The 12804-nt window shown below is 55.0% G+C and overlaps 7 protein-coding genes across 7 annotated transcripts; 3 read left to right on the plus strand and 4 right to left on the minus strand.

Moving 5' to 3' along the window:
* Positions 1-1060: 1060 nt before the first annotated feature.
* QC764_0014840 (uncharacterized protein) lies at positions 1061-3336 on the minus strand (the record flags this gene model as incomplete). Its single annotated transcript, XM_062939955.1, has 2 exons — positions 1061-2332; positions 2398-3336. 2 exons carry the CDS (start codon positions 3334-3336, stop codon positions 1061-1063), a joined length of 2211 nt encoding a protein of 736 aa, XP_062805485.1.
* A 202-nt stretch (positions 3337-3538) lies between these two features.
* Positions 3539-3734, minus strand: QC764_0014850 (uncharacterized protein; the record flags this gene model as incomplete). Its single annotated transcript, XM_062939956.1, has 2 exons — positions 3539-3545; positions 3613-3734. 2 exons carry the CDS (start codon positions 3732-3734, stop codon positions 3539-3541), a joined length of 129 nt encoding a protein of 42 aa, XP_062805486.1.
* Positions 3735-4583: 849 nt separating this feature from the next.
* On the plus strand, positions 4584-6900 carry QC764_112720 (uncharacterized protein; the record flags this gene model as incomplete). The annotated part of the gene is made up of 2 exons (XM_062942528.1): positions 4584-6613; positions 6697-6900. The coding sequence occupies exons 1-2, from the start codon at positions 6518-6520 to the stop codon at positions 6898-6900; spliced, it is 300 nt and encodes a 99-aa protein (XP_062805487.1). The 5' UTR covers positions 4584-6517.
* Positions 4906-6127, minus strand: GRX3 (glutaredoxin; the record flags this gene model as incomplete). The annotated part of the gene is made up of 2 exons (XM_062942527.1): positions 5016-6127; positions 4906-4950 (listed from the first exon to the last, which is right to left on the minus strand). The coding sequence occupies exons 1-2, from the start codon at positions 5703-5705 to the stop codon at positions 4906-4908; spliced, it is 735 nt and encodes a 244-aa protein (XP_062805488.1). The 5' UTR covers positions 5706-6127.
* A 611-nt stretch (positions 6901-7511) lies between the features above and the next one.
* Positions 7512-10016, plus strand: ABP1 (actin binding protein; the record flags this gene model as incomplete). The annotated part of the gene is made up of 3 exons (XM_062942529.1): positions 7512-7704; positions 7772-9817; positions 9886-10016. The coding sequence occupies 3 exons, from the start codon at positions 7512-7514 to the stop codon at positions 10014-10016; spliced, it is 2370 nt and encodes a 789-aa protein (XP_062805489.1).
* A 523-nt stretch (positions 10017-10539) lies between these two features.
* Positions 10540-11536, plus strand: QC764_112740 (uncharacterized protein; the record flags this gene model as incomplete). Its single annotated transcript, XM_062942530.1, has 2 exons — positions 10540-10793; positions 10861-11536. 2 exons carry the CDS (start codon positions 10540-10542, stop codon positions 11360-11362), a joined length of 756 nt encoding a protein of 251 aa, XP_062805490.1. The 3' UTR covers positions 11363-11536.
* QC764_112750 (uncharacterized protein) lies at positions 11365-12736 on the minus strand (the record flags this gene model as incomplete). The annotated part of the gene is made up of 2 exons (XM_062942531.1): positions 11365-11841; positions 11935-12736. 2 exons carry the CDS (start codon positions 12734-12736, stop codon positions 11579-11581), a joined length of 1065 nt encoding a protein of 354 aa, XP_062805491.1. The 3' UTR covers positions 11365-11578.
* Positions 12737-12804: the final 68 nt, after the last annotated feature.

The following is a 12804-nucleotide window of genomic DNA, read 5'->3' on the forward strand; positions in this document are numbered from 1 at the left end:
GGCGATGGAAAGAGAGCCCGTCGAGGAGGAGTGGGTGAGCGAGGAAGGGAAAAAACTGATCGGTGTGTGAGAACCGCCGAGTTGAGTTATATCCACGGAGCTGAAGCTGAACTTCAAGCCAGCCCCCTTATTAAGTACACCATCCTCGAGACACCATGGCAAGCACTTCCTTGATGATTATTAACAAGTGTCAAATCCAGGTGGAGTGTCAAGAATCAGATAGAGAGATATCCATCATGATGGTACCGTGAACGTACCAACCATACCGCAGAGGTGTGTAGAGAAGCATGTAACTATGGCCCAGCAATTGGCGCGCCCAAATTCGGTCCGTTACGAGACCAGATACAAAACTTGTTCAACCGTAGACTGGGCATATGACTAGACGCGGACCTGATCTCGACCTTCCATTGACACTGCACTCGGAGCCATGTGCCTCGAAAGGGCTAGATACCGTACCAGGCCGGCAGCCGCACGCATTCCCCACAAATGTTGGAGATCCGGGGCCCCGCCTCGACCCCTGAATCCGTCTTCCAAGGGAGCGGCAGAAGGCCCGAATGCGCTGCCGACAATGCCTTTTCTCTACACCACCTTCAATGACGAAAGTCGTCAGCGTACATAAAATGCGGGGAGGGGCAGTGTAACGTGCGATGAAACAAATCTTCGGCATGGCAGCCTCGGCTCTTTGCATTTTTTTCTCCAACGTTGGAGCAGCTAGCACACACTGATGGCGGTGGTAGTTATGACAGTGAAGGATGAGAAGGGGTATTATGATATACAACCCAGAGGCGACCTCGAACCAACCCACGCTTTTCCCCTCTGACCTACTGATTCCCACACCTGGCCCAGGAAACCCAAACAAACTACCTTCCCATGACGTATTCGACAAGCGGTCTCAAACAGGCCATCGGCTCTCCGTCAACTAGATGTTGTGATATCAGTCCGGATTTCCATAAAACAGAGACCCGTCTGGTTGTTGCTGCAACGTGTCAGCGTTACCAGAGAAAAAGGTGTACGTTTCTCCACCGAAGTTGGCAGTCTGGGTGTAGTTTTCGAACGAGTCCTACATGTAGTGTACTGCGTCAGCAAAGAAGCAAGAGTCGGGCCGGTGTTGGCACAGGATGGTGGGACTGCTCACCCAGTCAAAGTTGCTTCCAAAATCCATACCACTGTGTGCCATGCTATTGAACATGGATAGCGGAGACTGCACTCCATCCAGCAACGAGGCATTTGCAAAATCAGAGGCGGCCCCCGCGTCTGATTTCAGTCCCAGGTCAAGAGCCGAATAAGTGGCACCCCCAGGACTCTGGACAGTGTCGAACGCCGAGGACAGGTTGCCGCTCGGGGGGTTTCCACTTGACAGCATTCCCAGCGTCATGGCGGCCGAGTGCTCCGGCTGCGACACCCCCGAGTTGACTGACCCGAAAAAATCATTACGCATCACCGCTTCGGGCGGACTTGCTCCCACACTGTCTGGCCGAACGAAACTCTTGATCTTGGCCAGCATGACCTCCAACACGTTCGAGGCCTTGACCGCCTCGATCGAGGTGTCAACGAGCCCCTTCCAGATCTCTATCGTCTGCTCGAGGCTACGGATCATCTCCTCCCGCTGCTCGCGAGTCCAAAAATACAGACTGTGGGAGCTCTGCCGCTCCCCAGACCGCTGCGCCTCGTTATCAAAGTGGAGATCCAGAGCAATGAGCATTGCGGGAAGCAAGAAATCTTTGGTTGCCACCGAAGTGACATACCACTTGATCGACTGCAAGCGCCCGTTGGGCTGTGATTCTCTGTGCAAGGTCGCCAGATGCCGCAATGTTTCGAGGGATGCCTCGATGGCGCTGCGACGAGAGTGAGCGTACCGGGGATTGTGCCTTGCCCTAGGCAGATATTTTCTGTGAAGAAGACATATAATCTTCAGGTGAAGGATATCGATGTTGAACCGCGCGATGATGAGTGTGAGCGGGTCATGGGAGCCCTCGAGTGGCTGCAACTTCAGGTGAGGTGGAAGCTCTGCCTTGATGGCGCGCAACTTGGAGTCATGCCGAAGGATTTCGTCGTAATGAACTTGGTTCTTGACTCGGCCAGTTATCTGCAGGATATTGCCGAGCTCCAGACAAAGGCGGATCTTGACGATCATGTAGCTGATGGGTGTGGGCTCGGAGCTCGGCCTGGACGGAGGTAGTACCTTTGTATCTGGGCCAAACTCTTCGTCAAAGATGTTGTGTGGCATCTCCGTGTCACAGTCATGGTCATTGATCATGCTTGAAAGCGATACTTGATGTGAAAAGAAAATGTCTGTCGTCCTGACCAAGGCCCATGTTCTTCGCCTCATCTCCTACATTCCACGTGGCGGTTAGTCTATGATTTGAGGGAGAAACCATTCTCAATGGCTCAACTTACGGCTTGGAAAGGCGTGATGGTTGTGGGAAACCACTTACCATCACGGTGGTATCCCATGCGCAGTGCCACCCTCGTGACGAGCGATATGATCAGCCACAGGCCCAGATCGGCATCCCAACGGGAAGAATACTCGCAAAAGGCATAGAGGATCATGGTCTCGACGGTATACTCGGCCGGCTTGGTGTAGTCGCCCGCTATCAGGCACTGCACGGTTCGCAGTCGGTACTCGTCGGCCAGCTCGAGCGCTCTCCCTCTCCACTCTGGAGGCTCGTCCCCGACCTTGTGGTATGAAAGCATAGCCAAGCACAAGATTGAGTAGAGCAGCCCTAGCCACATGATTGGCGTCTTGGATGGGTCCTGCCAATGATTTCGAAGTTGTTGGTGAAAGGTGGGTGCGTGTATGATGTTGACAGCATTATCCATGGAATTGAAGTATCTCCCACACAGCGTCAAGACGGTCGACTTGGGTGGCAGTTCAGCTCGAAGCTCAACTTCAGTCGCCGGTATAGCCCCCATTAGCAGCGCGGGCGGAGCCATGGCCGTGGAGGGCTTGCTACGCTTGACCTGCTCATAGCTGTTTTCCAGCTCCTTCCTGTGGGATGCGAAATAATTCTTGACCTCGGTGATATCGAGCAGAATGGTGTGCCAATGCTCTTCTCCGAGGTAGATATGTTTACTTTTCGTTGGGTCAACTTTCAGCACGCCAAGCGACTTGGCTACATCTTCGATATCGCTTTCATCTTCATCCTGCATCGCATCCTCCAAGTGCGTATCGACTTTGGACGTAGCAGAGTTATTTTCTACCGTAGAGGGTGTGGTATTGGAAGCAGGGTCAGATGAGCTTCTGTTTGCAACTGAAGCCGGCGATATCTCAATGTTTGCGCCGCCATGCATCAATGATAACACCAGTCCCTCAAGCCTGTCAATGCGATTTTGCATATCATCCGGTGTTGGTTCACCCTGGTTCTGGCCCTTTTTGCGTGACGTCGGGGCGGCATAAGAACACGCATTTGCATCGGATCCCTCGCGCTTCACGCAATTGCTGCATGGATGAGACCTGTCACATTTTCTAGAAAAAGAGTGTGAGTAGATGAGCATTTGGTATCCCACCACCATGGCCATCGCCATTGTCGTCTCGGACTTACAACCTAAGCACGGCATTGTCAGCAAGGGACGGTCAGAAGTATGTCGGAGCAGTGAGAATGAATGCCTTACTTCCTCTGCCGGCAAGGGTAACAACTCAATGGTACTCTGTTTCTCTTGCGGACCACCCGGAACTGGCCATCAGGCGAACGCCCATTCGAGGAAGGCGTAGTCGATGGTGGTGTCGGCGTCATGATGCGCGTTCTTAAAGATTGGCTGTTGGATCTTGATATCTTCCCTCTGTTCCCAATCGTCCGCAGCCGCACTGTAGATCCGGGGTAAGGTGGAGATAGCAAAAGACCCGCCGCACAGGTTTGTCTGAACCTCAGTAAGGTCGGGTGGTTCGGAAAGAGACGTCTGAAAGGAGACACAGCTGATGGTGGAAGGGCTTCAGTGTCCACCGCCCAGGTATGTCGCGTAGTCTGGCGTGCAGGGGAGTGCCGGTTTGGCAGCTAAGATTGTTGTGAGGTGGGCTCGTCGGGTCCTCCAATTCGACCTGTCGACGGGGCGGAACAGAAGCACCACGTCCGCATGCGCGCGCAAACTGTGAGGAATAGATAGGGTGAATGGCCGTGGCAGGCGCAAAACGTAGACTCGGTCAGAAAATAAAGAGATGGGGTTGAATGTAGGAGCGAGTTGGAGAAGACCCTAGGCAAACACAGGATTGCGATGCGACCATGTCCCGCTCCCCTCCTATCCATAAACGTTGTTGGTGGGGCTGATACATGAGCTGCTGCTTGAGTGGGTGGGCTATCCGGGCAGCTCTTTGTCTCCTGGCCGAGGCCTGGTCAGCCTGCTGTTGCTGTCTGAGGGATTGGTTGCGATGAAGGATTGCGATGGCGTGATATTGCCCTACACATAACTCAGATATACCAGACTACTATATTGAGAATGTATACACATGGCCTAGCTTTGCGTCAAGACTTGGCTGTTACCGCCATCGTCTAGCGGGTTCGCGTATTTCTCTTGATCCATATCTTCGTCTACCATACAGCATAGGGACAGGAAGTCATATGAGTTGGGCCTGAACTACACCCTCCACACAGGAGCTGCTTATTAATCCCTTGCCTTTCCGTTCCGTTCTCATCAATATCCCAGTGACTCACCGGCGTGTGAGGAAGATTGCCCGACGTCGTCAGCATGTCAGCAGCGCCCCCCCGTTTCTATCGTCACACAAACCTAGCACGCCGGACAACCGGCGCAGCGATTGTGGAACCAATCAACGCCACGTGAATGAACAGCAGCCAATGCAGCCCGCTGCTACAGTGGTGAGCCTACAAAGCTCTCATGGTTCTGATTTGATTATCCTATTATAGGGGCCTTCTTCTCATGAGGCGGCTGCAGTCTCGCCGTTGACTTGATGCTCTATGCCTTGAAGAAGTCGGCGTCATTAGACAGTTCCTCCTTGACCTGTAACCTGGTTAGTCGGCGTGACCCATATAGCAAAAGAAACATGCGACAGGAGGAAAACATACAATATCAAGCCCTCCGACCAGCTTGCCGTCAACCCAGAGCTGGGGATAAGTTGGCCAGTCGGCAAACTCTTTGAGGCCCTGGCGCACTTCATCGTCGGCCAGGATGTTGAAGAAGCCATACTTGACTGCGTTTTCCCGCAGAATAGCTACTAGCTGCCGAGAAAAGCCGCACTTGGGCTCGCTAGGAGTGCCCTTCATGAAGAGCATCACGGGAGCAGCCTTGACAAGATCTCCCAGACGCTTGAAGAGCTCCTCCTTTTTCTTCTCTGGATCCTCCTCAGTTGCCACCTCACCCTCATGGCCGTCAGTCGCAGTCGCAGCGCCATTCAAAACTGGGGCGCCCACCTTGGCGGCATGGGCTTCGATGGCATTCCGCACCTTGACGGCGCTGCTTCCACTGACGGTTTCCAGCACCTGTCCGTTGCGAATCAGGACAAGAAATGGAACGGCTGTCACGTTGTAGGTTTCGCTAATATCCGAAAGATCCTCTGCGTTGATCGACACCCATGATGTGGACGGTGGTTCAGTGACGGGATACTCGCTCGCCAGCGTCGACAGAACGGTCGCCATTTGCGCGCATGGAGCGGCCCATGGCGCATGGAAAGAGACCACGAGGAGAGTGGAAGGCGGTAGTGAGGTGACGTGATGTTCCCAGTTCGGAAGACTGGTGATTTCGCGAATAGTCGACATGTTGTTGTATTGGTAGATATTCGAGCGGGTGACGGGGAGACCAAGACTCGCAAGGCGTGGCTGTCGGTGTGCAATGTTCTATGAGGTGATCTCAAAAGTTCAAGTGGCTCGGGCAAACCGAACATTCTCCAAACAGTGCAGAGCATTGCCCCTCCATGAACTGCGATAAAGCTGGGGCCGATGGCGGATGACCCCGCAGTCCGCTAATATGGGCCCTGATTGGCCAGAGATTTGTTGCGTCATTTGGGATTGTCTCCTACACAGTAGGTACCTTTAACTCCGGTCAAGACGGAAGAGAAGCGTGCCTGGAAGCTCCCGTGAGACCGACAACCCGATGTACTTATTTGTGGTATCTTTAAAGCTTTTTAAAGCATACCTAGGTGCCGATTGCAAAGCTCGAGACAAACTTGCAGATGCTAAGCATGGTGGCTGGGTTTGATGCAAGCTAATTGCATCGTTAACACTTCGCCGGTTGCAGGTTGCACCTTCGTGCACCTTCAACATCGATGAACCATGACACGTGCTTTCCAGCTCAGCAGGTGTAGAGCCATCCATTATTAAAGGTCGAGGGACTCGCAGCCAAAGGCAAGGTCGTCGCGTCTGTGTTGTTCTCCGCCACTTTCCATCATCTACTAGCGACAAGAGCTTGCCTCTCCAGCCTCCCCATTCTACAGAAGAACCTTTCACCGTCTTTCCCTCATCTTGCTCCGCAACTGACCTACCAATTCACATCCTCCTTTGAGAACTTGAAACTCCCCAACCTAGTCACCTGCCCGGATACAGATACCTACTTATCCTCGAAGACTTACACAATGTCAGCTGCCGAATACTATCAACAAGGCCCACCGCAACAGAGCTACGCCTCTCCGCACCCACCACCACAGGCCTACCCTCAATATCCCCAACCGGTGAGTTAACCCTGTTCCGGAGCTGCTGGACGGCAGCTTCCCGCGCTGAGATGGGATGCCTATGCTGACGAGGTATACCACAGTCCTACGGAGGGCCTCCACCACAACAAGGGTACTATCCACCGCAGGGGCCGATGCAGTATCAGCAACAGGCACCCCCGACGAAGAGCAGCGGTGGCGGTGGTTGTCTTAAGGGCTGTCTAGCAGCCATGTGCTGTTGCTTCTTATGCGAAGAGGGCTGCGAATGCTGTGCAGACTGTTGTGAGTGCTGCATGGAGTGTTGTTAATGGCGGCGGGAGAATTCGGCATTGGAGTTTGAGCAGGGTGTTTCCAGTTTAGTAATTCAAAACGAGATGGGGAGCGATGAGAGGGAATCAAGGGACGAGGAGGACAGCTTCATTTCTCGCTGTTGACCTGGTGTGGGCACCGTCACAGAGCTGTAAGATGGGTTGAAATGGATATTTGAAACCCTTAGGAGGCACCTGGATGCATCACTATCACCCAGATACCAGTACGGACGTTATTAGAGCTACACTAATTACATATCCTGTTGTACATGAGTGTTATCCAAGTGAAGTTGATGATGGGAAAACTGGGGCTCTTGTCCTGTCCAATGGCAGCACCCCATTCGATGAAATGTGCGCCAAGACGTACCCTGGAGACTGGGTGGGCTCAGTTGGCTGCTAGGGGAGGCGCACAGCCTCTTTGACGTCGGGTTGGCAACCTTCTGGGAAGCTCCCTCTCCGTTTCCCAGTTCCCTCAACGTCTCGCAAGACAACAGTCAGTCATACTTCTAGCTTCTTGTTTAAAGCCCTCTCTTTGTCACCACTGGGCCTTCTCGAATCATTTCATTCTCACGCTCGGCCCAGGCAACTTCTGGAGTCACTACACAACGACCATGTCTTCGCTCAATCTGTCCACCAATGGCGTGGCCATCAAGAACAGCTACCAAGGCGTCATCAACGGCACGCTGTCATCAACCTCACCTACCGCCGCTCGCTGGGCCCTGTTCACGGTACAGGCGCCATTACTGAATGTCTTCCAAAACACGGGTTCGAAAGAGAGTGTCCTCAAGGTTGAGACCACTGGCGGTGAGTTCCAGGGAAACCTCCCGGTCCTTCCGGCTTGGGCTTGCTAACCACCGCTTTGCGTCAACAGAGGGCGAGCTTGCCGACCTGATCGAGGACTTCAACGAGGGACGCATTCAGTTTGCTTTTGTCAGAGTCAAGGACCCAAACAGTGGCCTGCCCAAGAATGTCTTCATCGCCTGGTGCGGTGGGGGCGTCCCTGAGCGGACCAAAGGCTACTTCACCAGCCACGTTGCCGCCGTCTCCAAGGTCCTCACCGGTTACCACGTCCAAATCACGGCGCGATCTGATACCGACCTCGAACCTGAAGCCATCGTGAAAAAGGTTGCGGATGCCTCGGGTGCTAAATACTCGGCTGGGTCCGCCCCGGCCCCTGCTACGGCGGCAGCGCCACCGCCGGTTGCCAAGAAGCCCGTCTTCACTCCGACTACCTCGACTTCCGGCACCTCCTTCAATCCCCTCGTCGCGGCCCGCAACCGCAGACAAGATAATACCGATGATGACGGCTGGGGAGCAGACGCCCCTCCCGTTTCCCGCACTCAGATCGAAAAGGTGGCGCCCGCCTACAAGCCAATCAAGGTTGATATTGCTGGTCTGAGGAAGAACCCCGACGAGTCCCGCCACAGCACTCCCTCTCAATCCGATGATCAGGCTCGCGATATTGTTAAGGGTGGGTATCAGCCCGTGGGAAGAGTTGATGTGGCCGCCTTGCGGGCTCAGGCAAAGCAGGATGACCGGCCTGCCGTGGTAAGGGGTGCCTATGAACCCGTGGGAAAGGTCGACATCGCCGCCATTCGTGCCAAAACTCAGCGTCCAGTAGAAGCATCAGAGGAGCCATCAGCACCAAAGTCTCTTGCCGAGCGCAGTGCTGCCTTTGCTCAATCGGAACGTCTTACAGAGCTGCCCAAACCCAAGGTCGCCAAGAAGTTTGGCAGTACTCCCTTTACTGGGACCAAAGCACCCACGCCATCCGGCTTCGGGGCGGCATCTGTTCCAGCGCCTCCACCGGTTGGCGCCGCCAGCCGCACATTTGCTGACCAGGGGGGTAAAACACCGGCCCAGCTGTGGGCGGAGAAGAAGGCTAAGCAAGGTGGATCAATCTCGTCGGCATCGCCTGGGCCTGCTCCCGAAATCACGGCTCAAAAGAGCGGCAGCGAGTGGAAGAGCGGATACGCAGGCAAGAGCTGGGCTCCTGTCAGTACGACCAACTTTGGACGCGGCGGGGTGGAGAAGCATGCGACTGGCGGTAGTGGTACTGAGCGCTCACAGCCCGAAGCCGAGCCCGAGACAGCCGCGCCTTCCCCCGGTGGCATCACAGCACTGCGCGATAGGTTCAAGGACCAACCGCCCATTGGCGTCTCTTCACGATCTGCGCCAGCTGAAGAGGAGGCCGCGCCGCCGCCACCACCTCAGGCAAGCCGACCTGCCGGAGGGTTTGCCCTCCCTGGTCTCCCATCCAGACTAGCCCCAGCGGAGGAAGAGGAGGAGGAGGAGCAGCAAGACCCTCCCGTCCCATCTCGGAACTACGAAGAACGCGACCCCTCTCCTGTGCGCATTGCGGTGCCGGTTGCACGCAGTTCTGTTCCAGACCTTGAACCGCCTGTTGAGGCGCTTCCCCCTCGTCCTGTGCCTGTTCCTGAGGAGATCCCTCGCGAGGAAGACCTCCCAGCAGAGGAGGATGCCTATGATCCCCGGGCTGCTGCTGCCACCGTCGCGGCTGTTGCCAGTGATACTACCAGGCCAGGTGGAGCAGCTCCTCAGTCCAACACCGATGGCGGCTTACGTGCTGTAGTTCTATTCGATTATGAAAAGGCTGAGGATAATGAGCTTGAACTACGCGAGAACGAAATCATTAGCAACATTGACAAGGTGGACCCTGATTGGTGGATGGGCACAGATGCCCAAGGCCGGAGCGGCTTGTTCCCTTGCAATTATGTCGAAATTCTGGAGGCTGACGTAGCGGCTCCTGTCCCTTCGGCTCCCGCTCCCGTTCCCGCTCCGGCCCCGGCCCCAGGGCCACGCTATGCTTCCGCGCCCGATTCAAAGTCTGAGTACGGTGTAGGAAGCGGGCCAACGGCCACGGCTCAGTTTGACTATGAAGCCGCGGAAGACAATGGTAAGCACTGGCACATACCGTACATTTCCCCGGTCTTGCGAGTGGTGAAACTAATAGACCTTGTACAGAACTGAGCTTCCCAGAGGGCGCTACCATCACCAACTTGGACTTTCCTGATGAGGACTGGTGGTTTGGACACTACAAGGGAGCGTCGGGTCTCTTCCCTGCCAACTATGTGGAGCTTGATCAGAAGCCTTAGGTGTAAAATGGGTCTGGAGGTTGGTGGATCTACAATACCTGGTGTCCTACAATACCACACAGCGTTTGTTGGCATTTGTAAAACCTCTTAGAGCGTGAGAGAGCAATCAGCAGTAGGAAGTAGGGATAAATTAGCAAGATTGACGTTCATAGTCCAGGAATGGTGTCAGGGGCTCCCCTTCTCCACGTCTGAAAAAGAAAAATGCAATACATGGTTCTTGGCATGGCTGCACGCACTCCTTGCCCGCGTTGAGCTGTAGGTTGTAGACCTGGTAAGCCGTTATCCAAAATGCTGCAATGAATGAATTCTCTGGTCGCTTCAAAACAGGCGAGATAGGCCGAGCAAAGCCGGATTGTGCTGAAGTACAACAAGGTTGTTGTTTACGCATGTCGTCGCAGCCACATGGTCAGTCCACTTTGGCCTTTTCTGTTCCAACCAACCACATCAGTGCTCTCTCCCCCCTCCCCCTTTGCTCCTCCTACATCAACCCAACAAGAGACAATATCAAAAGAAACGAACCGTCATGCACTCACATACACCACCAGCGCCACCACCAAAGCCAGGAAATCATGATACTAGTGGCATGAACACACCGGTGCTGGTGGGGCCGTCATCACACATACCCCGCCCTCCGCCTCCGTTACCCGAAGCCGTCACAGCCGGCGGGCTGCACTCGGCAGATATCGGTGCAGCAGCATCAAATGGTGCGTTGGTCCAGGCCCAGGACATCCCGGATCCCGGAGACCAGTGGCTACCCAAGTTCTTGCAGGATAAATCGTATGTTTATGTTGGGTGCTGGCCACATGCAACTAGCCTTGCTCGTTGCTAACTACAACGGCTTCAGAAAGCAAGATTTGGCCGAGATATTGTCGGACCCGGCACGCCTCTCGGCGTTCACCCACTCCCCTCAGACAGTCCACCCCTCTTTGGGATCGTCTCATGAGGCACTGCAGGTAGCACTAAGTGAAAACATCGAGCGGGCTGCTCAGCTGCTCGAGCTCGAGGCGAGGCTGGCCCACCAGAGATCAACAACACAGTCCCAGCTGCTGTCGACTCACGCACTGGAGAGACAGTGGCGGGCCAAACAGGCAGACATGGACCATGCGCTGGCTCCGTTCGCGCCTGCAAGCTTGTATCAGCGTCTCAGTCAGGGGGTTCAGGAACAGGAAGGCGTTTGCTATGCGCTGGAGGAGAGCTTTCTCGAGGGGGAAGGTGACGGTGCGCTGGCTACGGAGAGAGAGGTCGGTGATTGGATCAGGAGGTATAGAGAAGCCAAGAAGCTGTACTATTTGAGACAGGAGAGGAAGGAGAGGTGGGACGAAGGCAGGGTTGGAGGGTGGAGGTGAACCTCGTCATTTGCTTGCCCCCTCTATCAACAGCAGTAGTATTCTCGTTCCCGGTGTATTCCGTGAGGGTAACCTATCTCAAATACAACTACAAAAACACTCCCAACACATCACCGTTTGTGCCATGCACTTCCCCAAGCCCTGAAAGTCCCCAATGTCTAATCCACTTCTAGGTAATTATCATCATACAACATGACCCTCTGTGACCTCCCCTGTTTATAAGATGCTAAATGGACTCCTCTTCATCTCTGGACTTCGGGGGCTCATTGGCAGCGCAAATAAATCTTCCTCGGTAGCATCCTCTGTCCCTGCCTTTCCCACTGCCGAAGACGATTGGGGTAGGTTGTTTCCAAGGACGGCATCCAACGAAGCAACACCAGCACCTGCTGAGCCCATGGCGATGCTGCGCCCTGCCAGGCCCGTCCCATCTGAAGCCGTAGCGAGGGAAGAGTGAAGGCGATGCTGCATATCCTTAGAGGCTGTCGAGGAGATTTTGGTAAGTAGCATGTTCGGCCACAAGCAAACTAAAACGGGGCCTCCGGAGAAGGCAACTAGTTGAGGGTTTGACATACCTTGGCTTGCAGCAGCCAGTTCTGCAGGGCTCGTAGCAAGCTTCAAGCCTCGCAGCTTTTCGCCTAGCTTCCCCCCTATTGGGCTCCTCGGGCTCGCCGGACCGGCCGCCGTTTGTGGTATATGTAGTCTGGTTGGCTTGGGCACGCCGTGATCCGGGCCGAGTCCGAAGTGGTCGACAATCCACTGCCGCTCTTGCGCTGCCATCTCCAACCCCACGCTTTCGCCATTCGTCCTCATTTCCACTTCGATCTCGGCCTGCAGTTCTGCCAGCCGCTTTTTTGCCCATATCGTATGGAGCACGCCTCGCAGGCCCGCCTCTTGCTTGCTGGTGAGCTCAGCAGGGAAGATGGCTGGCATGGGCATTGTGCGCAGAACTGGTCCGCCTGAGCTACCCTTGTGTGTGATGCTGACGAGTGCAGGCACGGCGGCGCCCGTGGGCAAAAGAAAATAAATACGTCTTGTGCCACCGTTGGCACTGCCGCCAACGCCGACATCTCCGACGATGTCATGGACGGCCAGTGCCGATTTCTTGCCCTCCCACGAGACTTCCCAGTCTGTAGCATCAGCTGCCCCCTTCTCAGCCTCCTCCGGCCTGGTTTCTTGCTGTCGTTGTTCCCGCCCGCCGAACGAGGCGTCCCATTCCACCATCAGCACCTTGGTGCCCTCATTGCCCTTGCCTGTCTCGAATTCGAACCGGGAGAGCGCTAGGCCCGACGAAGGGGACGTGGGTGTCTCGACCACATCCAGAGACTCAACATCAGTTGCCGTCACCGCCGCCACCGACCTAGCGGCCGTGGTCATGGTGGTGATCCTGTGACAGAAACAAGAGAGGACAAGGCAAAGAAGACACAGGCGACACAAGCACAAGG

This window comes from Podospora pseudoanserina, chromosome 1, assembly GCF_035222485.1.
Source record: "Podospora pseudoanserina strain CBS 124.78 chromosome 1, whole genome shotgun sequence".
Taxonomy (NCBI): Eukaryota; Fungi; Ascomycota; class Sordariomycetes; order Sordariales; family Podosporaceae; genus Podospora; species Podospora pseudoanserina.